Source organism: Columba livia, chromosome 1 (genome assembly GCF_036013475.1).
Source record: "Columba livia isolate bColLiv1 breed racing homer chromosome 1, bColLiv1.pat.W.v2, whole genome shotgun sequence".
NCBI classification, from domain to species: domain Eukaryota; kingdom Metazoa; phylum Chordata; class Aves; order Columbiformes; family Columbidae; genus Columba; species Columba livia.
Window position 1 is genome coordinate 170,156,407 of NC_088602.1, and position 27,466 is coordinate 170,183,872.

Below are 27,466 nucleotides of genomic sequence, written 5' to 3' on the forward strand. Positions count from 1 at the left end.
AATACATGAAAGGGGACCTGGACTGGGAAGCACCTTGTGCAGCAAGACCATGTCCCTGTAGGGCAGCAAGGCCTGTCAGCCTTCTGTCGTGAAGCACAATCAAATCAATTCAGACCTGCTCTACCAACCCTTGCTGTTTTGCCCCTCTTTCGCTCCCCTCACATTTTTTCCTTCCCCTCTATTCTTCTTCCTCTGGTTTGCAGGATGCAGGAATACCTGCTTGCATCTGTAACAGTTACTCAAATCTAGTAGGTGTAACATGGAATTGCAAATGGGCAAAATAATATCCTTGGGAGCAAAATCATCAAGACAAATGACTCTGTGTGGATAAGAGGAAGAAAGCCTGTTTCGGCCCTTGAAATTCATCTGGACATCAGTGAATCAATGAGACAGAAGCTATCTTAAAAAGGGAACAGCTTCATTTGTCATAAACTTAGCTACATTAATCTTCAGTACAGATTAGAAAAGGAAACAGAGAAAGAGCAGGACTGCCGAATAGGTATTTAGGTCTTTTGCATGTGGTTGAGTGAGGTACAATAGAATTTTTAATTGCATTCTGTTAAATTTAACAGTGATAAAAGGCTCCAAATTGACACCTTGAAAGCAAAAGTCCTCTATTCAACCTCAAATCAGGCAGCGGAAGTGCCTGATTCCTCCATGTTCCCCACTAGCTCTTTTTATCCATGGCATAGACTGTTTTCAAGGGCTACCCCTAGGAGCACAAGGAAAGGGGCTCATTTGTTCCCTGGCCTGCCAAATGGCACCTGCTGATTAATGTCAATTGTGAAATGGACACCATCACACCATGTTACCATGGTTTCTCAGCAGCTAGCAGATGATTAACACTTTTCAGAATTTTCAGCAACCTGTCCCATGTCTAACAGGTAACCCCAGAATAAAATAATCTGTACTTAGCTAAGGATGACCAAACACAGAACCCCTTCTCAGCTCCAGACTGGACCAGGTTGGAAGCTAACAATATAGAAGAGAGGCTGTGCTTCTATATTCAAAAGACTTTGTCATTTCTCCTCAACTATATGTTATGTGGCAATTATATACTCCCTGCACAAAGTTAATTCTGTTATATCGGACACGGAGGTCAAAAGTGCCAAGGTTTGACCTCACTTCAGAATGGATCAGGAGATGGGACCAGTGGCTTGAAAGAAGAAAAAAAAGCTCCAAATGGGACACTGCTAGCTAAACTAATAGCAGAAAAATGACTCAGAAATGACTAGAATCTGCTTTAAATGTAAATATTTTGCCCCAAGGCAGATTTGCACAAGGCAATTGCTAAGTTCATGTGGTCATCCTCTCTGGAAGAATTCCTGTGTGTTTTAGGGCATGGCTTTTGTTTAGAGACTTCTGACCGTCCATGACAGCACATTTCTGGTCAAGATAAGGTCAGCTGAACAGCTGTAATATAGAGGACAATGAAAAAACTCCTGAATTTCTGATTATGTTGTCCACCATTACTTATTGTCCCCAAATTTTGCCTCCTCTCAACTCACTTTGGAGGACCAGACAGTTACCATTACCTTTTCTCTATACTGCATTTTCATTTCCATGTGAAATTTCCGTTTCTGTGACCATAATCCAGCAGAGACCAGAGATGTCACAGAAAAACGTTAGATGCTCTTGCAACACTAATGATGAAAAGATGCCAGCCTTTACCCTGCAGACCACCACTCTATGCCAGCTGTGTTAGTCTTTGTGAATTTCCCCCCCTCCAACACCTAAGACTGTCTGAACAAACCCTTTATTCCTCCCCGCTAGCTAATGACACTCACCCTGCTGATGGAGAAGACCACACCAGGCTTGCCAGAGCAGACGCCCATGAAGCAGTGGCGGAATTGCCAGTAGAAGAGATGCTCACAGATGAAGGTGATGAGACTGAGGGCCATGGCTGCTCCCAGCATGTAGAAGACACCTGCCATGTTATCTATATCCAACTGGCTGCTCATAACCTCGTTCTTCTCATTGTGACAAATGCCAGTGAGCCACAGTGCTTCCAGCTCCTCCATCTCACCTAGAAAGACAGAAAGAGTAAAGAAACAGGTTAGATAGGCCTGAAATGGCTAAAGAGCTCAAGCTGGGCCAGGCTGAAAGCAATAAGCTGATCTAAGGTCATTTCCAGTGGCCACACTCTTTTTGCACATCTATTACATCCACGAAATATCCTGTCAGTCCTTCTGAAAGGGGCAGGTGCAATTTGTCATGGGGAAGGCAACAGAATTTTTCCACAGCCAGATATTAGACACAAAAAGCTGTACCACAGAACACAGCTATCACACTTGCCAAATATCTACAGTGAGATCCTGAAAAAATTGTCCACCAGATGACTGAAGACCTGGCCTCACAAACTTCCACTTTCATATTAGGTCAATGAAGGGAAAAATCCGTAACTGATACTGGCAGACAAAAACGAGTCACTTCTAAATGAAAACATTGTATGTTTCCAGCTCAAAAATCAAAATGTTGATTTTTTTAAAAAAAATCAAAATGTCTGACTTTGAATTTGTTTCCATCTCTTTCCACAGCTCAGTCAAAGTAGGTGCAATGTTCCCAAAATATTTATGCATTTTTACCTGTTTTTCTTTCCTTCAATTTTGTCCAAATTCAATACTTCCAAGCCCTCTGACCAATCAAAAGAATTACTAATTTGAATCACCTAGGAACAAATGTTCTGTAGTCTAATTTCATACCCCACTTACTGCCTTCATGCTATTTTCAGGAGGGGAGAGAGAGAAACATTCTCAAACAGACCAAGACATGCAGAAACAAACTAGCTTTTCAGGTTGGCAATTCTTTTCACACTGTTAAGAAAATTAGTTTTTCACATTTTCAACCTCCAGTCCAGTGACAGGGAAAAAATAATCCGTATATTTATGTGGCACCATAGCACAGTCTTTAAAGCTTTATAGAGAACTTAGGTCTTTTCTTGAAATAATACATATTTCGCTGTATAGGAGATAGAATACCCTATCTGTCAGGTGGTCAATTTTCTGCTGAAGTATATCAGAGCTATGTTCTTTCCATATTTATTATACCATATGTTATATTCAGAATTCAGAAAAAAAAATACTTATAAATAAAATAACCTGTGAATGCTATTTATTCAAAAAAAGGACACAGCAAGATGTAATATGGAAGGGAAAGGGAAAGCCAGGAAAATTTTTTCTAAGAAGGAGCTCCTTATCCCATGAATATTTTTTTTAGTAATAGCAATTTCTATGTAAAGGTTGAGATGGACTAGGTAACTATACTGTTCTGATTAAAACGTCACTTCAAAATATGCTTCTGAGTCTCAATTCCTTCTTTGTTTGTTTTTTTTGTTTGTTGGTTTGGTTTGGGGTTTTTTTGAGGTTTTGGAAAAACTGAGTTAACTCTTTCATCCAGAAATATTTATGTTTTAATTTTGCAAACCCTGCATGGCTTGATCCTGTCTAGAACTATAAAGCATGGGATGACGACAAACTGTCCAGTATATTTAGTAGATTGGGTCATGACAAATCCTCAAGGATAGTGAAAAGTTCACAACAGAAATCTTGTTTTTAAAAGACAGCCTTTGCACAAGATATCTTTCAAACACACATCTGAGCTGGTTCTATGAAACCTTTACTGTCTTGAAAGATGGCAGATGATTAACACTTTTGACATCACTTTTGATGATACTGCTACCCTACATCAGCAACATAAAACAAGTGACATCCTCATATTTTTGGTGTAATACCTCTAACAAACTCTCGTTAACAATGTTCTGTTCTCAACTCCAGTCCGTAGCACCAGAGGTAGGAACTTCTATTTCTTACATGCAAAACATGGTATTTCTTAGGAAAACTCCAGCTCCTCTTTTTTCTTGTCACTTACCATCTCCAAAAAGCTGTAGAATGGCAAGATCAACCTGTCGCTTCCAGCCTGAGTCTTTTTGGATGGCAATGCCATAGCCAGTGGAGGCAAACACTTTCCCACTCCCAATCGTCACCAGCTTGCAGCCTTCATCTCTGCCAGCCATGTAGTTTAGCACTGCTGCATCATAAATGAAAGCATCCAACTTCCTGCACAGGTGCAAGAAATAAAAAAGGTATAGTATAGAAAAGATAGAGTCTGGATGAGTTCAAAGGTGTTCTCAGGTAAATAAGGCAGAAATGAACCTCTTTGAGAGAGACTACAATAGGTTGCATCTTCACCTTCATCAGAGTTAACTAAAATCTGAACCTAGAACTTGTCCACAGGTGAAGGTAGGTTATAAATGAGGACTGTCTATTCCTTTCTGACTCTTCGATAATCATAATTTCTGATCTGAAAGAAAATTTGAAATACAAACACTGTAAGATAAAGATGAATGAGGAGGAAGTAAAGGGGATCTATAGTCCTAAGAATAGCTTATTTCTGTACTTCCTTTCATCTCAAAGGAACCTAAAATCCTTTATAAAATGCATCAATATTAGACAGCAAAGTAGGGGTTAGAGTAAGGAAAATGTTATCTCCCATTCAAACTGCTGGCATGACTTAGCTGAGCAAAATGTGATTTTTTCAGATTAAATGTAGTCAGAACATCATGTTTAACTCCCCAGTTACTGTGGAAAGCACTACTAATGTCAAGTGTCCACGACAAAAGCTTTATGGTTTACCATGATGAGTAGCTCTGTGGTGAAGTGTGCTCAGCTGAAAACCACAAGAAAAATTCTGTTTCAACACAGAGAAATCCCTATTATGGGGTGGGATGGGTAGACAGCACAGCGGACTGACAAGAGCCTTCCCCTCGCTGCAAAAAATGATTTGGTGTGGGGGGCAGTCTCAGAGGACTACATCTTCCATGTAACCAAAGACAGACGGTGAATAAATCCTCCCACTAGATCTGAAATGAAGCACTTTCCGATAAAAGACCAAAGACCTTCCACCTTGCACATTCTCACACCCACACTGTCTTCTCAATACACCTCCTGCACATATATTTCCAGTATGGTGATTATCTCAGTTCAAATGCCTATGGGGGGGAAGTCTGTCCAAGAGTGGATATGAAGCCAGGATGACATCTACCGCAAGTGACGAACTCTAGTTCATCCATATATTTCCAGGACAGAGAATATTTATTTCCTGGATGATGACTATCCTGGCAAATGTACCTTCCCAGGATGGCATCCAGCAACAGTACAGTCATATATAATGGGCTGAGTGTCTCTGAACCTGGCAAACAGGTTTAGGAATATTCAGTCAATCTAGTAAATAAATTGGCTGAACATCTTCTTTTGTGCTTTGGCATGATCTTTCTCATAAGGGTGCAACACAAGTGTAAGGAAGAATGTTATTTTGTCACTGGGGCTGGGCTCTGACAATCAAAATGGTCAGGTCTGGGAGGAGGTCTTTAATTACAAAGGACAAAGGCTTACAAAATGGCATTCTAGGTTAGATCTTTTACAGATTCACTGCTGTTAAAATAGGATGAGCTGTTCAAACATATTTTTGCTAATGATTTTTCCCACATTTCCAAAATTAGCCAAGGAAATGCTCTCATTTTATATACTTCCTTATTATTCAAACAACATTTTGTTCAGCCCTTGATAATTAAAATATTCCAGAGAGAAGGGCTACTTCCAAACTATTTGCTTCAAGCACACCTTTCATTACACTATATTAGCTAGTGATACACTGGGGTGGGATTAGTCTGACAAGGATTGTTTCAGCTTCCTGATTAATGTAATCTTTTATACACAGAAGGAGAGAAAACAAAGGAATTTCCAGATGACAGTATAAATGCTCTGAAAAAAACTTTGTCCACAGAGGTGTGTGAGCTTTTCCTGTGTGTGCATAAGGACCCATCAGCATGAAACATCTTGATGAAGCAGCGTCTTTGGGACTAATACACACAAGGCTTATATACACAGGGATACAGAAGATCTTCTTGTTTTTTTGAAATAGTTTTATAAACACAGCAAAACCAGAAACTCTTATACAAATTTCAATAGAAAAACATGGCTAAGAGAACCACAGGATTATTCTCCTGTGCTTTATGTGGTCTTGTTATACTTTTAACCACTGAATGATAATGGAGGCTCATTTTCTAAACCCCACACAATTTTTTTCCAGACAAGCATGCAAAGAAGTCGTGTTTCTGTGGTGCATAAGCATGGAAGAAGGAAGCCTCACCCAGTCTTCAGCGAGAACAGTGCATCATCCACCCCCCTCTGATTGAACTTCACCATGTAGCTGTGCATTTCAGGGTAGTTGTTGCGAATGTTCCTTTCTGTGCTGCCATTGGGAACCGTCCCGAAGCGGAAAGGGGGTGAGAAGTCATTGGGTTTCTGGAACTGGGGAGACAGAAAAAGAACATTTCTCACAATCTTTCAGCAAGAAGCAGTCATCTGGATGGGAGAACACACTCTTCTCAGAAGGTAGTTCTGATTTTATTTCACCATCATGTAGAAAACATTACTGAGGTGATATTTCACTGTTTTCAAACAAGAAGGGAATCTGAGCAACCCAATCGTTTTGTCCACTCTGTATTAAGTGCATAAAATAGCCAGTGATCAAAGATTAAAAGGAGGTTAGATAAAAGGAAAAAGGAAAGGGAAAAGGCAACAGTGGCTTTGGAACACAGTCAGGGAAAGATTTTCAATAAAATCTGTGTTCATTTTATCCACAAAGTGTAATTTAGTTTCTAAGGAGTATATTTTTCAGCTCTGTGGATGCCTTTGCACTTCCTGATTCTGACTGAAGTAGAAAAATAATTAATGAGGAGAGATGCCTCTCAGAACACCTCACACCCACTTCACCAAACAAATGATCGGCTTTCAAACTTTTGGGCAAATGTCCCAAATGAAATGCTATTAGTGGCTGCAAGTCACTAGTAACATTTGATGCCTAGAACAGAGCTGGCAGAATACTCCAAACCTCTTGCTGCTCCCAAGAAATACATTCATCGTAACATTCCACTATGGCTGCAAGGCTGTGAGATTTTGTATGCCACTTGCTTAACTCAAGTCATAATCAATGGTCTCTGGGGTTTTATGAGCAGTAGAATTTAGACTCTCAATTATCAAGACGGCTTAAAACCCCTAGGAGCAGCAGACAAGAAGGAACACAGAATTGTAAGCCAGGAACTATATAAGCAGTAGAGAAAAGACACAATGCTAGGTTACATGGAGGGGAGTCGCCTCCACTCTTGATAAACCAAGGAGTAGCTTGCCTGGTGCTAATTCTCAACTCTTAACTGTGACTGTGTGTATATACCTGAGAAGCACACTAAGAACATGCTAATGGTCAGACCAAACCCATTTAACAGCATTAGTTCACCTGGTACACGAATACATGCAGGCATGTATTGCCACCTCCTATAGCAGCAATGTGGCTGCAGTCTATTGTTATAGCTTAAAAAACATACAGATAAGCATTGTTCTTGTGTTCTACTCAAAACCAGTTTGGAACCTGATGAACTCAGCTGAGGATGCCAAAGCCACTAAAGCAGTGTATCTCAATCACAGCATCTCAGCAATAAGTCTGACCAGCAGCTGTGTCTGTGGGTAGGTGAACACACCATTCACATCACCTGTTTCTGTGTACCAGTCAACCCCTCTATCTGTGCAAGGAATCATCTCTACACTTTGGGGGGTGAAATGGGCTGGCTTGTATGTGCACACATAAGTGTGTGAGAGAGAACACATGTCCTACTGCTCTAAGCCAATAGAAAACATCAGGACTGTTCTTTGAACCACAGGTTGGCACATCACCAAAAAAAAAAAAAGGTTTCACATAGCATAAAACAGGCAGTAAGGTGGCTCTTAGAACCTAGTCACACTCCCTAGGGATAAAGACAAACTCAGAGCTACCAAAACCTGTAGTGTAAATAAACTTTGATGGGAGAAAAATCACTGCAGCATGCTAAAATTATTCTTTTTTTTTACCAAGTTGATTATAGCAGCAGCTTAGGGGGCCCAACACAAGAAGGGCATTGCTATATGAGACACAAAGGCACACAGTCTCCCCCCTGACATGCTAAAATAGGAGTCTGCAAAGTGGGCAACTTGCTTCCCCAGAGGCTGCAGAACCCAGTCTTGAGGGCAGATGGGGCACACCCCATCCCCATGAAGCCTTCCAACAGGGTAAAGTCAGCAGGGCAAGCAGCAGACAGGCCCAGCCACCAATGGTGTGACCTCAGCTTTAGCACGTCCTTTAGAGAGGCAGCAGCTATGACAGCCTCTCTCTGGGCCCAAAGAGTGTTAAGAGAAAAAGAAGCCCCATCCAATGTTCATTTTATACCTCCACCCTCCATTCCCAGTGATAGAATCTCTAGTTTTGTCTGCTTCATTCACTGCATCTATGAACTGGAGTAAGAAGTATAATAGAATCAGGCAGGGCTGTGATAAGAAAAATGATCCCACATCTGAACTATCTTTTGTCCCTGCTGTGTTCGAGAGCCCATCTTAGCAGTCAGAGGTAAAAGGCTCTGTATTTAATCTTTAACCTCCTGGACAATCAATCAATAAATTAAAACATCCCTCTTCAAGAAATGACTGTTTTCCGCAGTTGGAAAAGCATGCTTCTAGAGAAGGAAGCCAGGCTGATGGCTTCTGCGAGACCACATACTGCACATTAACTCATCATCCCTTACCCCCTGTTCATTCCTCAGTCAGAACAGACCTGCAAATGCAAATTATTCACCACACACCCACATGCACACACTCTTCAACCATAGCCTACTGAATGACAAGACAGGAAACAGTCTGAAAGCATTCATATGAGACCCACACCAGAGATCTTTAACTTGAGTAGCTAAGAGGAATACACATCCCCAGCCACCTGGTTTGGTGTTAGCAAAGCTGAAAGCAATTGATGCCCAGCTGGCTTGACAGCCCTTGGAGCCAGAGAGAAGTGGCGAACTTCTTCACATGTGAGAAGTAATGGTGGTATATGCATGCAACTTTCTAGCAGGAGATGGCAGCTGAAAAATCCCCATGTTTGTTGCTACGCAGTGGGTCAGTACAGCTCAGTCCAGGGATGGAGGAATCTCCAAAGATCTCTCCAGAATCAAAAACTGCTACATCTTTCTGAGCTCACTTCTGCCTCAAGCAGCTCATACAGAAGGAACAAGAAGACATACAAGCCTCCCCAGAAAATATGTAAGACAGATGGGGAAGGAGTGTGTCCTCTCCTGGCAACATGGTGGAGGAACATGTGTGGAGAAACTGGAGAAGATCCATAGGAGGAGTATTAATTTACCCAGTTTTTGAAGAGTTCAGTAAGGAAAGACACTTGTCTTCTGCCAAGGGCTGGAAGAGTGGGCCTGGGTCAGAAGTGTCAGCCCCAGGGAAGCAGGGCACTTTGGCAGGCTGGTCTAGAAGGGGTCTGAGAGACATGAGACAGAAGCTGAGGCACAATGCAGGGGCCACTACACGGAGGCAGCCTGTGCAGAGGTAATTACAATGCCTCAGTAAATATCGACAAAGGAATTAACCACAGATATTGACAGAAAGGATCAGAACTTAGATTAATGAGAGAAGTTGCCCATCATTTCATGTAAATGTTTTTCCTGCTAGAGCCCTAAGTCACAGCTACTCTGCCTTAGGCATCTGCAAACACGAGCCCTGTAAGGCTCTGGCAAAAAAATATCAGGGGAGGGGAAGATAAGCAACTGCACCTGTTGCTGAGCAAACCCAGCTGCAGGGTGTCACAGGGAACAGCAAACAGGGCTGTACAGGGTCTGCACTGGTAGGTCCCCCACCTGACACTTCAGTGCAGCAGCAGCCCTGTCCTACTGTCCAGCTTTGCCTTTCTCAAGAGGTGACTGCTCGAGAGGGAACCTACAGGGCTTGGCTGCGGCCCTGCATCCAAAGAGCCCCAGGCAGATGTGCATCTCACCTGCAGGCTCCCACTCACCCACCATGGGGCCTCAGTCATGAGATGTTCCCCTTGTATCCAAAGTGATGGATGTGACACACTGTCACCCATGAGAGAAATCCCTTATGGAGCTGGTTTCACATCAAACATGAGGGGCAGGTGGATGCTAGAGATTGGGGTAGGAAGCAGACACCAAATCTGCCTGAAGGGCTGGGGTAGCTTGGGGACATGAAACATCTGTGTTGAGAGCCCAGCAGCTGCCCGCCTCTTCAACCCCTCACTCCACAGATTGAAATCAAGAAGCATTAAGTCCAAATCAGACCATGGCTTTGGTAAAGTAACCTCTCAGAGTCATAGAGCAGAAACCTTCCTGCCCTGGAGAGTGATAAACACACAGACTGGGGGCTATTAGCACATTCAGAGTAGAGAGCCCCTTCCCCGCTCCCCCCCGCAACTTGCCATGAGAGCTGTTGGCAGCAGCAGTGCGAGCGGGTTTAAGTGACTTGTCTGGCAGAGCTGTTTCATTAGCAATTTGGAGCCGTGCCGTGCAGAAAGCAGCATTGTTCTCAGATGTTCGAATATCAATCTGCATAATGAAACAGGTGATAGGAGCTCTTCCCATTCAGGCAGCCACGATTGGAGGGGATTCAGGAATGGGAGGAATGGGTTATGTCTAATTGGCCACAATTAATTTGATGAGAAATTTTTTTTCAATATATTGTCTATCATCAAATGGTTCCTACAGAAAAGCACATCTGCACTTATTTATCTGTTTGATGTAGGCCCTGTTTACACTGTAAAGCGTTTGCCAATAGCATTGAAAGCAGTTTCTCAAACTCAGCAAGCTCTCAAAACAAAAAGGCTCTTTTTTATCAGTCTATCTACTTTTACAGTGCTTAAAAAAGAAATAATCCCCTGCTGGACAACATAATGAGCTAGCAAAACTCAGTGTGAGTGTGTGTATGTACATGTGTAGTGCCTTACCCTTACACAGTTTCTCTGGGAGGGCTTCTTTCCCTTTGTATGGCCCCACAGCTCTGACCAATGAAGATAAAGTCCCCAGGTTCAGCTCCTCTGTTAGTTGCAAGTTCAAAAGAGCTTGAGCCCATGTTAGATACTCCAGGTTCAGTTCATTTGCCCGAGTGTTAAGGACCAAGATGAGATGCCCCAGGGAATTTCATCCTGGAAGCAGGCCTCTCATAGTCCCTGTGTCAGATTTGTCAGGCACCTGGGGGTATTTTGGATAATCTGGTACACCTGTATTGTCTCTAGATATCTACATTTGCACAGCTGAATCTAGCCACTTGACTATTTGACCCTCAGGACTGCTTCTCCCAACAAAAGTACAGGGAGCCAGCTGCTGGGGGTAGCAGACAGCTCAAAGTGCCCACCACTCTCTTGAACTTGCCCATCAAGGCATCAGGCACAACCTTTTGTGCAGGTACCTACAAGCTGCACTTTGCTTTCTCTTTTGGCAGCTGTACAACCAGCAGATATCTGTTGTGGCACAGGCCAAATATCTCAGAAAAGATGGCATTTATTAGTGAGCTGCAATGTGAGATTTAGTGACATCAGGCTAGACAAGCAAAGTCCATGCTTGAGTTCATAATTTTAGCACAACTTCTCTGCATTGCCCAAATACAGGGACAGACTTTTTAGCAGGCCCTTTTGCAATAGGACAGGGGTAATGGTTTTAAATTAAAAGAGGAGAGACTCAGGCTGGACATGAGGAAGAAATTTTTTATAATGAGGGTGATGAAACACTGGCACAGGTCGCCCAGAGAGGTAGTAGATGCCACATCCCTGGAAACATTCCAGGCCAGGCTGGATGGGGCTCTGAGCAACCTCATCTAGTTGAAGATGTCCCTGCTCATTGCAGGGGGGTTGGACTAGATGACCTTTGAAGGTCCTTTCCAACCCAAACTATTCTATGATTCTATGATCCTCAATTATCCCCTCTGGATCTGGTTCAGCTGTGTGTCACTGCAGTCAGCTTGCACCTATCTTCATTGTCTGAGAATCCAATCTGGCTCTTTGCATGGGAGCTTCATCCAGAACTTGTTAAAAATTAAAGAGTGGGTCAGTGGTTTTCCAGTCTAATACTGAGGTAGCTCTGTGTCTACACTTAAGTCTTGATCTATCACAGTAACATGTCTTGCCCTAGTTGTTTTGCTTCTATATACACTGTTTCAGCCAGGAAATAAACTCCTTCACAGTTAATGGGTAAGTGTCAAAGAGAGGAGGCTTGTCCCTTTCATACCCCCAAAATATGACATTTCTGTCCCCCAGCTGCACCATGATCAATGCCACAGAATCTGAATCTGGCCATGAGAAGACGTGTGCTCTGCTTCGTTCTCTCCAGTGGGTCTCTCCTAGACATCACCATTCCTGACAACTCTTCATTCAGCCTGCTGAGGAAGATGGCTGGTGCTGGAGATTCGCCCATTCCCTGGACAATCTACACCAGGGCTTTACTATTGGAAAGTTCTTCCAAATATCTGAACTAAAGCCATCCTGCTGCAGTCCAACTACAGTATTTTCTGTTAACTTCACCATGGACAGATAGAGCAGAATTGTCTCTTCTCTGAAAGTGCATTTTATGTTTTTGAAGACCATTGAGCTCTTTCTTCTCCATATTCTCGCACTGGGGCTAAAGAGGCCTGGTTCCCTCAGTCTTTCTTTGCAAGATGCATTATCTAGACCTGCAGCCATTCCTACTGCTGTCCTTTGGCTGTATTCAGCAGGTCTTTCATTGACTTGCCTTCCGTTGGTGCACATGCTCTCCACTTCCACCATACCAAGAATAATCTGATTAGGACCTCAAGATGCTGAGAGAACACTACACTAAAAAGGCTAGTGAGAGTTAATGCTCATTATTACTCTCCTCAGTGCTTCTCTATGTTATATCCTATTCCCTCTGTCTTTTAGTTCTGTCATCTGCAGCTTGTAAGTTCTTTAAAGCTGTAACTCTGTCCTGATCTGCATTCAGGTGGTGACCAGTTTGTTTCTGGAATGTCAATCATCACTGCCAGCACCAACTTCAGGGCTTCTATTGTATTCTTTTCTTTATCCAGCTTGATCGTGCACATAGGGACATCCACACAACTGTGCTCCATCACCTGTCCTGGCAGAGGAAGTGCTTTACAGATTTCCAGAGTGGAGCCTACTCGATTGGTATGTTGGTGCAGGGCACTTGTACATTGCTACAATAGCATCCTAGCTAGGAGTGTGCCAGCCCAACAGTGTAGGCAGAAAATCATAATGCAAACCTAAATCACAGCACTGGGACAATAATCTGTGAGGAGAGCAGACTAAAGAGACTGTGCAGCTCTTTCCTCTATTACTCATTGATCTCTTGTAGAGCTTCATTCCTAAAGCATCTCTCCCCTCTGCACAATCACCTAGTTTTGACATTATGTACATTTTTTACTCCAAGGTGGAACTCACAGCTATTTCTAAGTGACTGCAAGTTTTCAGATCTTCCTTCTACCCTAGCTCTGATTTCCTCACTTCTTCTGCATTCCCTCACAATATCACCCTCCACCTCTTCAGCAGCAGCTGAGACTTCTCACGGATTAGCATCCAGTCACCACATCAACTCTTCCTGATTGTTTGGCCCAGTCACAGAAATCAGCCCTAAGATTGCAGTGGCACAACTCCAGTTTCTTGCCTTCACCAGTCAAACAATATGTGCCTTGATTTATTAAAAAAAAAAAAAAATTAAAAAGCAATGAACAGCATCAAATCCAATATAATGCAGTTTTGGGAGGGCATAAAAATACCTTGTGCTTCCTCAGCCTTTGACTTTGTGGTTTATCTTATTATTCAGTACCTGGTGATGTTTCATATTTTCTGGTCTTGTTTTGCATTGTGCTTTCACCCATGAATTCCTCTAGATAAGTCTGAGAAAGGAGTTATCAGTGCAGCTGATTGCAGCAAAGTTGGCAAAGTATTAAAGTCATTTTTAAAGGAAGATGTAGGGTGGGTCAGACCCACAAACAAGAAGAAAAATATCTCTGAATGTCTGGTGGTGAAACAGGGACACGTGTGGGTCAGGGAAGGGAACAGAGAAACCTAGGGACAATGCGGGGCGGGGGGGGCAGGTGAAAGCAAAAGAAAGGAGTTCAAATATAGCAACTTTAAAAATAGTTGCCCTTGTAAAATAACTGAGATGAAAGCGGAGATCCAATTGGTGAAAGAAGCCGCCATCACATGCAGTTATTGCCAGAGCAATGCACACAGTAGGATTGTGCAGCCTCTTTGCAAGCTGCAAAGAGCAGAAGATGGCAAACCTCGGGCAGTGCAGCATCGCCCCAAACAGATGATATTTCAGGGGTCTCACGTCTTCCTTAGCCAGGCCTACATGGGCTTGCTGGGACCACACTGCTTTTCTGCTGACCCAGGTGTTACAGATGCACCAGGTCTGTGGGGCCACTCCAGGATCAGATCATCACATGTAGATGGAGTCCATCCACCACCAACAAAACATATTTCTTCTGAGTCTGCCAAGTGTCTGAGCATTATGCAGACTCTGTTCAGCTTCTGCATTCAAAAGGTAACACTAAGGCTTTAAAACTTCCTCAGGACACATTTGGTAAATTATCAGCTTCTAGTCATTCATGCTGTTACATGTCCCTCAAGTTTGAACAGACAACAAAACTGTAGTGGAATCACTGAACTTCACCTGTCAGAGATGAAAGCTCCTTGCACAGCCCTAGTATTAACAGATGTGGTATCGGATGAGCACAGTCATATCTGTTGCAATTAAGTGGGTTATAGGTTCCTAGCTAAAGTACACTTAACTTCTGCTTGCATGCGTGTAGAGGATGTAGATCATCTGCTTATCCCAGTATCACATTACGCCATGTATTCCATCCTTGGAAGTCAGCTTCCTTTGAAGTTAAATACAATTGGGCAAAAGGCACCTACTGAATAATCCCAGGCAAGCACAAAACAGAAAATAGTGAGGCAGAAAGATGCCAGTTAGTACACTTACGTTAATATAATTAGAAGTGTAAATGTTCATTCAGAGGGAGAAAATTAACTGATGAAAAGGACCTTGAGAGGAGAGGTGGCAGCTAAGCACTGAGGAGTTTGAAATCTGCTTTGTTTGCACATGAGACAGCTAGTTAACAAATTATGAAACACAGAGGAATTCAGAGGATGTAGTTTGGTGGGGGAGCGTTTCCATTTTCAGTGAGAAAGGCATGTCAGAGCACTAATAGTAGCCGGCCTGCTTCAACACCTTGTATGTGGGCAGTAGGGTGAAACCCTGCGCAAGTCTGGCAAACCTCCTGAAGACTTCACTGGGGACAGAATTTTCACCCAAATAACTAGAAAAGCCTAGTCATCACATTGCACAATTTCTTAAGCACCTCTGTAGCCAGGGAGTCAAACCAAAAAGCAGGGCACTCGTGGTAGGGCAGCTGAGGGATCTCAGCAGCATCCCAGAGGTGGGAGATAACACCTTCCCTTAGCCTTCTGCAGAAAGCTGCCTCCCATCTGCAAGGGGATGACAGAAGAGGAATGAAAGCCACATCTCTCCCTTGTGAGTCCTGGGGCACTAGAGCAGATACACCTGAAGCAAGCAAGTCTGTTGGGCCACTAAAACTGAGAGGGAGTCTGACCTTGAATAGCCAAAGGCCTGAGAGAAGCAGGCCTCCTTTCCACCAGGTGAAGTAAAATGCCTGGGAAGATACAGCCTGCCAAATATTTATCAAGTATATGTATGTACATAAAACTTCAAATGTCACAGTCAAAAGGGCAGGGGGGAACTGTTGTATGTTTTTTTTTAATCCTGTAGATCTCATTCTTCCATCCTCTCCCCACCAGCAATTCAGCCCTGATCATTCAGATGAAGGAGGCCAGCTCTCATTTCTCAGGCTGCCAAATCCTGGCAGCAGGGCCATTGTCTTTTATTTGACTGCAGAGTGCCAAGTACATTTATGGCACCGTATAAATAATAAATAAAAATATTCATTGCTTCCCTCTCCACTGACTTATACTGATGCGAGAAGCAGGACAATCCTTCGCTCTCCTCCTCCCTCCCCCTTTACGTAACTCTCCAAAGACGTTTTAGTTTTCCAGACTGCCAAACAATTAGCACAGAAGCGACCAAATGTTCCCAAAGCCTCCAAAGGGTGTGCTCCAAGCAACGGTGTAAAGGAATACGAAAAGGAAGACTGAGTGGTGCCCAGGATCTGGGAAAGGCCAGGACGGTGTGGTGGGGGGAACATGGAAGTTGCAAGCTAAGGACCAAGCCACAGGTCCATAGCTGACATCTCTCTTCCAGCAATACCCATCCATGCCACTGGCAAAGCCCAGGGCATTGTATTTCTCCCTTTCCAGCAAGGATGAATTAAGCCTACAGTCTGAGTATCCCCGCCTTTTGTATCTTACCTGCTTACGTTCCCAACTAACCTGCATTTTAACTGGCACTAATCCAAAAGAGTCCCATTACCAGTTTTTACTGCCATTAAATCCCCCAACAGGAAAGAGAAAATCCTGAGAGACTGAGTCAAGGCTAAAGTATATCGCAGCCTCCTCACCACTCCGCACCAGGCAGCTCTGAGCTTAAAAAAAGAGGGAGAACGACAAAGAAAGTAGGACTAAGGTGGGGGGAGAAAAGTGTGCTTGAAAACCCACTGACTTTAAACATTTATAGCCTTAAAGCTACTGAATCGCTTTTTAGCACACAGGCACAGAGGTTTGTTCCAAGGATCTCAGAATGCATAAAAATTGTGCCAATCTGAAGAGTGAAGAATGACTAAATCTATGATAAATGCACCCATCTACAACTGTAAAAAATTATCTGAGATCATATTTATGTGCACAATAAATGTAAGTCACCAATTAGAAAGATATATTACTAACATGATACTCCGTAGCTATTTTTATAGCTATTTATTAATATGAAGACTTTAGCATAATATGCAATTACATAGATATATACTGCACTATGCTGTATTTGTAAATTGTTCATACTATAGTAACTGATGATTTACAAAGAGATGCAGAGAAATCATCAGATTTTAAGGCATAAAATTTCTGACTATCAAAGCTCTGAGTTCTCTACACTTCATTATGAACCAATGTTTGTAAGCAGTAGTTGGTACCACTAATGTTATGTATAAAGGTCATATTTAAGCAAAAGACTGAACACAGTTCAACTTATTTACAGGAAGACGTGCCCCTAGAGATGTTCTGTGTAAAGAAAATCAGCTCTACCCCACAATGTAAAGTTTGGGGGTTTGGGAACTTCCCTTTTGTGTGTGTGTGTGTCAAGGTGTATCAGACTCTATGCATTTTAAAAAATATTCTGTTTTATCACAAGAGGACAGAGTCAGAAGTGGCATGGTCTTACTTCTGTTTAGCTAACTCATATCTCCACAAAGGTCTCCTGACAATAAAAATCATACTGCTGTTGAAAAGACTGCATATTTTTTGCTTCTGGACATCGCCATATAAAATTTCCTTCGTATCGTGCGGAAATGTGTGAAAGTGCCACAAATGTCTGTCTGTTGGTAGTCAATGTGCAATCCTGTGGAAGATTTACACTGCATCCAAGCCATCCAGTTAGACAATCTTGCCCTTACAGACCTTACAAGGTACAAGACTGACCCCCAATTTTGGTCCCCTTGGAAAATTTCTAGCTGATAGATACACTCGCTCTGCGTTTTTCCTAGACTTCTCCAGAGCAATATTTGTTGTGCAAAAGCTGCAAGCTCAGAAAAGCATTTAACTTCAATCATGTGAATAATAGCCCATTGACTTTAATGTTGCCACTCATGAGCACAAAGTTAAGCACATGCTTAAGTGTCCTGCATGTCTGGGATCCTTGTATAATTTAGATTTAATGTGACACAGAGTACAATGTGGGAAATAATTCATTTTTCAGTTTCATGGCCAAGCATCTATTACTGCAGAAATACAGCAGATACTTTTTTTGCAGGTTTTTCAGTGAGAGTTTTGCTTTGTACCAACTTGAAATGTTTCTTTCACCTCAGGATAACGTCTGTTGTTTTGTCTTCCAATTATCTCCTTCTGTCCCTCTCCTCTGTTACAGAAAAAAAATCTTTATTTTCCTTTTTTTTTAATGTAGGTCAATTATATGAGTAGTGCCTTTAGAAAATTAAAAGTAAAAAATATGTGTCAGAAATATCAAACAAACTATTTTATTTCAACTATACTAAAATGAGCTACTTCGGCAAATATCAGAATTTACTTCTGCCTTCTTGTGCTCTCCCTAATTTTTTTTTTTAAGTAAAAATGTTGACCAGTTTCAACTCCAAAATTTAATTTTTTAGAAAAAAGCATATCTATCAAAAAAAGTAGCTGACCTATGCTGCAAAGAAGCAGGCCTTTTGTCTCTACATTTCATTCACATCTAAAAAAAGCAAATAAGTCAAATACATGTGAAATTTCATCAATCTATATTAATTTGCAGGCATGCAGAAATCCATTTCTCTCCTTTTTATGTCAATTACAAAATTACCATTTTGATACTTTATTAGCTTCTTTGGCATTTCCAACTAATTCATAGGCATGGATACTATTTTTTTTTATTATTAACCTTCTGCATTCTAAATTATTTTATTTAAATGCCCTGCTGGCTGTCCACATTTGCTTTTATTCTATTACTACTGTATATGAATGGAAATTACGTATAGCTATTAGATTATTTCACACATTAGTTCATTTTATATAATCTTTCCTGTATTTATTGCCTTCGTTAGACTGAAATACCGCAGGCACTTGTTTCTCTAATGTGTCTGAAGCTCTCCCCTTATTGGAAATTGGGTTATATCTCCTGATTACAGTCAGATGCAATCCAGACTCGGGAGCCGACTGCAGTATTCTGCGACAGGCCGTCACTACCAGCAGGGTTTTTGCAGGGGGTCGTGACCACAGCATTCCCCCATGTGGACCCTGGAGGGATGCAGCCCGGCGGTGCACACAGGGATGCTCCGGCTGGGCTTGCCAGCACTGCCACTGAGGGACAGAGCTCCAGGGCCAGGCAGCCAACCCATCCAGCATAGCTCTACCCCTGCCAGGACCACATCCAGCCACTCCACGACACAAGGTGGACCTGGGGAGGCGGAGGGTGCTGGTTTGGCATCTGTGCAGGAGGAGGGTGGCTCGGCATGCCGTGAGCACAGAGAGATGGAAGGGAGATGCTGTCAGAGCATCTCTTTGCCCACAGGACTCACAGGGCTGGTGTTGCATTCGGGGAGGAGCAGGTTTCTCCTCCCTCAATCTGCTTGTGGCTGCACCAGTGTTAAGGGCCGCAGCTTGATGTATGATAGAGCAGCTGCAAGGGTTAACATGGAAGCATTAACATTGTGAGCTGGATTTCTGGGTCAGCTCTGACCTGTTTTGGGTCAGCTGAGCAGAAAGTGTTGGCACTCAGCAGGGTGAGCATCACTTGGGCCAGAGACAGAGCAGCAGAGGTCACTAAGCTCAGTCCACGGAGCCTTCAGCCACCCTCAGCCCAACACACTACCCTGGCACAGAGGTGTCCTCTCTAGCCCAGCTCAGACAGGCCTGCTCAAGCATCCACACCGCACAGCGAGGACATGACGTTAGTCACTGTCTTGTATGTCATTAGGAAGCAAATGCTGGGGCACAGCCAAGGCACCATCCAAGTCCTTAGCTGAAGCGTTTCAGCCTGATTTTCTGGGGAAGCAGCAGGTCAGCAGCCGTAGGCAACCTCTCGGAGCAGCTCTTTCCCAGGCAAGGCCCAAGGAAGAGGGTCCAAGGAGACCCTCAGGGTGGCTGTCACAGGATGTAGCCAGCCTGACCCTGACAAGCATTTCCGAGCCAGGCACAGTAATAGCTTTTGTGAGTGCATCTGGCATTTTGGCTGCTGTACAGTGCCAGTGGGACACTTTCTCCAGGTACTGTCACGCCACAAAGACATTTGCAAGCAGATCTGGGTCTAGACAAGTAGGAACAATATCCCTTAAAATAACCAGCTCTTTGCCTATTGTCTTGGATTACATCTTCTGCTGACTCCTTGTGCTGGACACAGCTGCCCTTGCCAGCTGGTGTGGTAGGATGGGAGGCTGATCTGCCTCACTTCTGCTGTGGACACCAGATCATACACTGGAGGTAAAAGAGACTGGATGCTATAGTTATTCCTCTTGGCCACCTGGCATTGGTCAGTGACTGCCTCCTTCGAAAGTCTAAACTGGCTAATTAAGGGGGCAGGAAAAGGGAGGAAGAGCACAGCATGCCGTCAAGCCTGACAATACTCAAGAAGCATTTAGACAACACCCTCAGACACATGGTGTGAATTTTGGGGTTGTCTTGTGCAGGGACAGGAGTTGGACTCAATGATCCTTGTAGGTCCCTTCCAACCCAGGGCATTCTATGATTCTATGATAATTGCCCTTGCATGTGGCTGCACTATGCACCTCAGCCAAGCAGTGCACTGGGGGGGTGAGTGAAATGCAAGCAGCATGCGGGCTTTGGAAGAGGGAGAAGAGGAGACTGAGGAGACTGAATTCTTCCCAGATCAAGGCATCTTGAAGTAGTGTGACAGATACCTGGATGGCTGCTCTCAAACTCTGCAGGGCCCTCTTGTAGATCAAGCCTAGTAGATCAAACTCATCCACTCACATCTTTTGGATGGAGATATTCCCACCTGCCTTTATTCTCTAGAGGCAGCAGTTGGCCTTCAGTGTTTACCAGCCAATTTTCATCTGATTCCAGATGCTCTGGTAGATTTTAATTTTATCCAAATGTTGCACTTGCTGTTGTTGCAGCTGTGTTTGAGGCATACTGCAATGATCTGAGTATGTACTGTGGCCTTTCTCTTCCCCAAGAAACAAAGCACATATGCTTTAAGATAGCAAAAGCAAACACAGGTATGTTGGCAAAGAAAAGTTGAAGAAAATGACCTCAATCCAATACACAGAGGGAGCCCTACAGCGAAACAGACTAAAATATGCCCAGAGACCTGTATCCAAAGGCTCTGTGAAGCTCCAGGAGTTACCACTTTCAATTGATATTTCATGCACATATCTCTGCAGGTATGAAGAATATCTTGAAAAACATGAGAATGAGAGTGTTGCTCTCTCCGTAAGCCTGGGCACAGCCTGAAACAATAGATCGCGGGTATGAACTATCCCATTTAGCTCAGACAGTTGAAAACCTAATGATGACAAACTAATGTTAACGCTGATAGGGCTGGTAGGTTTTGAACGGTACCTTTCAGTCTGAGGGAGTCCACAGCTTCTTAAGGAGTCTCTGCAAAAACCTCCACCCAGCAGAAAAGCACCTTCCCCCTGCCCCCTCCTCAACACAACACACTGCAAATGTAGAAACAGCGTGAAACAAATTGAGGTTGAAATTAAAACAAGTAACAGGAGCACTTCTGCACGGATTGTATTATTCTGTGTCATATTTCATTCCAGGAAAAATCAACATAAGGAAAAAAAAACCTCTTAAAAATTAATCCATCACAGAACTTCCAGCCTGCTGCATGGGACACTGTATACACAGGGGGCCTGGCCACAATTTATTTCTAGACTACCATAGGGGACACGAAGAGACAGTAACTATAGCCAGTCTAGCAGTAGCAAACTGATGCATGCAGTCCTCTTCTTGCTGCTACCCCCTATAGCAACGTGCATGACCTATTGTTATTTGGTTGCCCTATAATGGCATGACCCCTTAAGTAGCCCCAGTGATTGAGTAACAAATTCAATATGGGCAATCAAGCCTCACAATACTCAATTCCTTGTGAGTAACCTCACCACAAAACAAAAATAAAGCCGTGTGCAGTGCTTCAGACCCTCATGAACCAAAGAGTGCTACCCTGCATGCATGAGCAATCTCCTCAAAATCCTCAGTGCGCAGAGCCCAGCAAAAGCAAACGCTCTGCGAGGACAAAATGCAGTGCATGTAAACAAGGTAGCGAAACACACTCTGAACAGGAAAAGATTTCTTGTGCTAAGCTTCCAAAGGCCTCAAAAAAATGACAGTATAACTTCAAATGCCAGCAATAGTGAATCATCAAAGCCACACTGATTTACCCCCATGGGCAGAACTTGTTCCCATAAGAAACTAAAAAATCATGTTTGCTAGCCCAGTGCCCAGCATTCTTGCACAGACAAATTATTTCATCCTGACAAAACAGGTTACAGTCATTATGCACATTGTCTCCAAACATCTGTTAAATCAGTTCTTGCTGACAATCAAGGTGTGGTTTGGGATCATGCAAACAAGCACAGTTCAGTTCTGTTTCTAATTCATTCCTGAAGTGCTTAAAACATGTTAAAATGCAACTGAATACCAATGAAGAGCAATTGTTCTATTTAAACAAGGGACTAAAGCTATGATGTGTCTCTGAAAGAAACTGAACACTTTCCCCGTAAAAGCAAAGAAGAGAGGGTAGAGCAGCCTCTCCTGTGGAAAAGACTGCTTTGGGTAGATCTATTACCTTTTTGTCGCTCAAGCCAGACACCTGGTCCACATATTCCTCTTGGATCATGAAGGCAGCCAGGTTGGCAGTGTAGCTGGCCAGAAAGATGACAGCGAAGAAGGCCCACACCGACACCATGATCTTGCTAGTGGTACCCTTGGGATTCTGCACTGGCACAGAGTTGTTGAAGACCAGCCCCCACAGCAACCAGATAGCTTTGCCAATGGTGAAAGAGGGACCTCCGGGCTCTGGAGTGATTGAGAAAATGATCCCACAGTGAGCATCTCAGAGTAAGTGGTCTGCATTTCTATTCACATACGCATCTTGACTTCAGAGTTAAGAGCAGCATCCATTCCCACATGTGAGATGAATGTCCTCTGCTGCGCTCCCCCATGTTCATTGCACCATATCTCAGCAAAGTGTGACCCTGAAAATTATTTTTTTTAAAAACATCCTCAGGCTTCCATATTTATTCTGTCTCAAAGATTTCCACCAAAACCTTACACAAGGGCTTTTTATTTTTTGGTATCTGATTGGAGTATCTAAAAGCCCAAACATTCAATTTCAGTTCAAGTGTTGTCACCAGAAATAGTTTGCTCAGAAAAATTCTGTCCTTGTTTCAAGCTATTCAATTGTGATGCTGTCCTTGAATTCCTAGCATACACCTGTGCAAAACATGGCCTTCACAATACTTATATATGGGTGCAAGGAAGAGCGCCATCTGAAATAGCAGGGCTTTACAAATACCTCTGCAAGAGGTTTTCATTACCCAGTCTGTTGAAGACACACAAGCCAGAGAAGAACACAGCTCCCTCTCTCCATAACAGTGACATATACTCTGGTCTATCTCAGGAAAATCAGCAGCTCTGCCTCAGACAGTCGAGGAGTAGATCTAGTGTTTTAAAAGCTGCTATTTGCCCCTTTTTCACTTTTCAGCATGGAAGCTCATTCATACCCCAAAAGACAAGTGTGCTCACGAAGCATTAGGCCTGAAAACCTGCAAAATCCTGCCTGTCTCCCAACAGTCTCATATCCCTGGCATATGCTGATTTCATTAATGGAAATCCAGACTTAAATTTCCTCAACTTGAGCACAAGAGGAGCTGTCAGAGAGACTGAGATGCAGTTACTTCAAGGATCCTGCTTCAGATACTGAGAAGACCCTCTTAGGATGAGGGCCCTCTGGCACGGCTCAAGGGTCTGTCACTTTTCCAATGGTGCCAGTCTGGCTCTGCAACCTTTTGGGTTAGCATCTCATGTTTTATCTCCTCCCTTGGGCAGGCTGACTGGTGCTTAGTGCTGCTGCCTGTGGTTAAGGTTGGCTCCAGCAGAGGAACAAAAGGGAAGGAAGTTTTTATGCTCCTCTCCAAACCCACGAGCAGAGAATAGCATCGATCATCTGAAAGCACTGTGTTACTCTAAACACAACTGAAAGGTGCAAGGAGCTCATTTTTACACTGGGAACTTCACATCAAGTTCAAAACAGAATAATCACCTCACAAAACTAGAGCCTCTAGATGCCAGGGAGCCAAAGCTGCAGTCAGAAACATGGTTTGGCAGTCTTTGTCGTTATACGTGCTGGAGCGGTAGCTTTATATTCCTCTCTGCTTAATGAGCCCTAAAACACACAGGTCCAAGGCCTGCATGTCATCGGTGGGAACTGTAAGGTGTGAGGAAATCTTGAGAAGTTCCCTCCTAAAAACTTCATCTTCTCCACTGTGCTTTCACATTTACTTTGTCAGCCACAAGTCAAGACAGCAATGGGAGCCTCTGATTCAAACCAATGAGCCAGAATCCTCCTGAGTTCTCTAACTTCGAATGCGCCAATAACAACCCATCATCACTTTGGGGCTAGATCAAGGCATGCCCACCTGACCCTAAAAAGAAAATCTTGGTGTCTGTAAAGAGAAAATGCAGGTGTGGGAGGCAGAGGTATACTGTCATGAGACTAGTTCAAATGCAGCCACAGCTTTCACTACCAAGTAAGCATTGCAGTCTCTGCAGCAGATTTCTACACCTTCACATTACATCTGTCAGGGATAATGTCTGCCTGATCATGCAGTACTTTGCATAATTACTCAGAAATATTGATACTTGCAGCTGCAGTTCAGCAAACTTAATAACTGCACAACTGCACACCTGTACTAAGAATTGCTTCCAGTTCCACATCTGCATTAATATCTCTCAAGAGACTCACAGATTTAACAGTATTTACTTGTGTCCATAGATCCATGTAGTTACCATCAGTTGCCATGAAGGCCCTCCACAGCTCCATGTTAAGAGATAATTTCACTTCCCCATATATGTGGTTCTGCCTGTATTCTCATTAACACTTTTTTTTTTTCACTCGTCTCTAATCTGATGGCATAAATTCGCTCAAAGCACTAGACTAGGGAGCAAATTAGTGCCTTTTCCAATAACTGTCTCTTTCACACTGTTCTGAATGGACCGATGAACCCAGATATATTTGAAGAGCTGATTCATTGGGGGTGAAGATACAGAGATGACAGAAGGCTCAACTTGCGCATTCTCTTCATGCCAATAAGGAAGAAAAAAAAAATGCTGTCTCTTAGGTTGTCTGTCCATCCCCTCTTTAAGTCACTGGGCTGTCTACTGAAGATCAGAACCACAGAGATGAGTCACAAAATAATCCCAGGCAAATGAGCTTCCCACTTTCTCCACTGCCTCAGCAAGCCAGAGAACGAGGTGCAGGAGGGACATGCCCAGGTGACAGATGTGGAGTCTGGAGAACGTAGCACTATGCTGGGAGGATGCAGAGTGGCTTGCTCTTCATGGAGATGTAGCACTAAAGGATGGATTGACAGCACTGAGCCCTCTGATTGCCTCAGAGAGCACCACACCACAGGCACTGCCAGCACTGGCTACCAGGACCCATTTTCCCTCAATGAGAAACAAGTTGGAGCCGGTGCATGCTTTAGAGATGAAAGGCGACACAGCTCCGTCCCCTGAGCCAAGCAAATTATCCATTATACACATCTGCTCTTTTCAGAGCCTTTTTTCTGCCTCTGTCCCTGCCCTCTTTAGTCTTTAGCAGAGCTCAGAGAGGGCTAGAACCATATTGTGTTCAAGGCAAAGGAAATACCCTGACGAAGGAACTGGGATTGGAAGTGAGAGTGAATCATGGCTAGGAGAGACTCCCCTTACCTCTGCCATCAGCAAGGCACCGATTATAGCCCACAGGGCTGAAGTACTCAAAGACGAAGACGGCCACCGCAGAGATGATAAGCAGCATCACAAACATCATCACCCATACATCAGCACTGAAAGGCTCTGGAGAGGAAGAAAAAAACACAGTGAAAGACCTGATACCACCTCACACCATTCCTCCACCTCCTTTGCTCTCCAGACCACCCCAGTGAGAATGTGGAAAAAACTGGGCCAGAGAAAAACAGAAGTTACAGCAAAGTCTTTCACCTGAGTCTGAAAAACTTATTGAATTGGGAGAAGCATAGTTTCTGTCTCTGTAATGACTGGATTCCTTCTTAGTGTTATAGTTGTGACACATGGCTCCATCTGGAACTACATGCAACCATTGTGGCATGCATTGATAAAATAACATGCATTGATAAAAGATTGTTCCCAGGAAGTCCTCCAGCACCATCTGGAGAGAGGGGGGAAAATCAAGAACTGGCAGAGTTTCAGACAAGCATCCAACTTTCAAGATGCTATTGAGCCAAAGAGCATCTCTAAATTTCTGAGGTTCAGCCATAATGATAGCAGTTTTTGCTGCTATTCCATTTCTGTAGCAATAAGAACGCTGGCTCATTCCAGACACGTTAGCATTCATACTCCGCAAGTATTTGATCTCTGCCAGGTTTTCTCCTTCTCCAAGCCTGAACAGATAAAGACGGGACTGAGCTAAGACAGGACAGTTTCAAAGAAACTTAGAACTTTGCTCCACACTATAGCAAATATTGTAACCTCAGCTAAATTACAATTTAAAATTTTGGAGTTAACTGTATTGTTGCTTTTACATACCCAGCAGTATTGGTGGACTTGGCTAAGGCAAAAATTCCTGAAGAGTGAGTAGTCATGAAACTCCTGCTTAAAGAGTTTGGGAAAATTTCTTTACCTGGTTAAAGCTATTTCTGTTTGTAAATGTTCTCACAATGCTGGCAGAGAGCAGACAGTAATTATAAAACTCATATACTGTGTTTGCTGCATCATGAAACATTTTATAAAGCCAAATAGTAGATATTAGGAAGGAATGTATTTCTTGGGGAAATGCAGTATCTTTTCAACATTCCCTGATCACCCTCTGCCACCAAAGGACATTAGAAATCACTGTACTGGAGGACACAGTGTCAGCACAAAACTGATGGCTCAACTCTTCTTGAAAAGCTCTATTAGATCTCTAATTTCTACCAGTTGTCCTGTCAAGGGAGGGTCAAGTTAATACCTTCTTTACAAATAATGTCTCTCAAAGTGCAACAATTTATTGTTAATTGTTATCATTAAGTGCTATGGCATACCAGCTATAAGGTTTGAATCAATTTTCTTCTCACCTACACTCCTTGAACGTGCTATTAGTTGAGTCACTGGGAAACTACATGCTGCAGAGTAGGTGACAACTCTGAGTCAGTCCATTCTTGTTGGGATTAGGCATATAATTGTTGAGAAATTCCCTGGAACTCCTAGGCAGTGCCTGTTTGCATTTGCCTGGATTTTGCTTGCTTGGGATTTAGAACTAAAACATCACAGTTTATTTTTATATGCCTGTCCCACAGGTACTCCCAAAAATGGACTTTCAGGCTAAGAAACACAAGCAACCTTCACCTAATTTTTGATGAACACTGGGTGAAGTTTTAATTTAAGACTAAAATTATACCTAAGAAGGCAGAAGGTGAGACAGTTCCATTGCTACGTGACACCATGACGCTGATTCCCGTCTCAATGAAGGGCACAGAGAAATCCACCACTTCTGAACGCTCCTCATTAATGGTGAGAGATCCCACAGCCATATAAGCCCGTTTGGTGACAACCTGGGGGAAGGAAAAGAAGAGATCTAACACAGACCCGAGGCACCTCTCAAGCACCGCAACCAAGCCCCTTCTCACCTTCCTGCCTTTTTACACAACCTTTTTACTCCTGTGATCCCATTCCCTATATTGTTTCTATCATCTCTCCTTTCTAATCTTTCATCAGGGCACCTTCTTCTTTCAGGAAATTTATACACATTAATCTT

The 27,466-nt window shown here is 43.2% G+C and overlaps 1 protein-coding gene across 6 annotated transcripts in view; it reads right to left on the reverse strand.

The window, feature by feature from the left end:
* Positions 1-27,466, reverse strand: part of GRIN2B (glutamate ionotropic receptor NMDA type subunit 2B) — a 258,958-nt gene that overhangs the window by 22,542 nt on the left and 208,950 nt on the right. For all 6 annotated transcript variants that reach the window (XM_065045215.1, XM_065045208.1, XM_065045224.1 and 3 more), the window contains 6 exons: positions 27,110-27,263; positions 25,426-25,551; positions 22,280-22,509; positions 6,148-6,308; positions 3,868-4,055; positions 1,788-2,026 (listed from right to left, as the gene is read on the reverse strand). In XM_065045215.1, the coding sequence (XP_064901287.1) occupies positions 1,788-2,026; positions 3,868-4,055; positions 6,148-6,308; positions 22,280-22,509; positions 25,426-25,551; positions 27,110-27,263 (1,098 nt within the window). The remainder of the gene's footprint in view (positions 1-1,787; positions 2,027-3,867; positions 4,056-6,147; positions 6,309-22,279; positions 22,510-25,425; positions 25,552-27,109; positions 27,264-27,466) is intronic.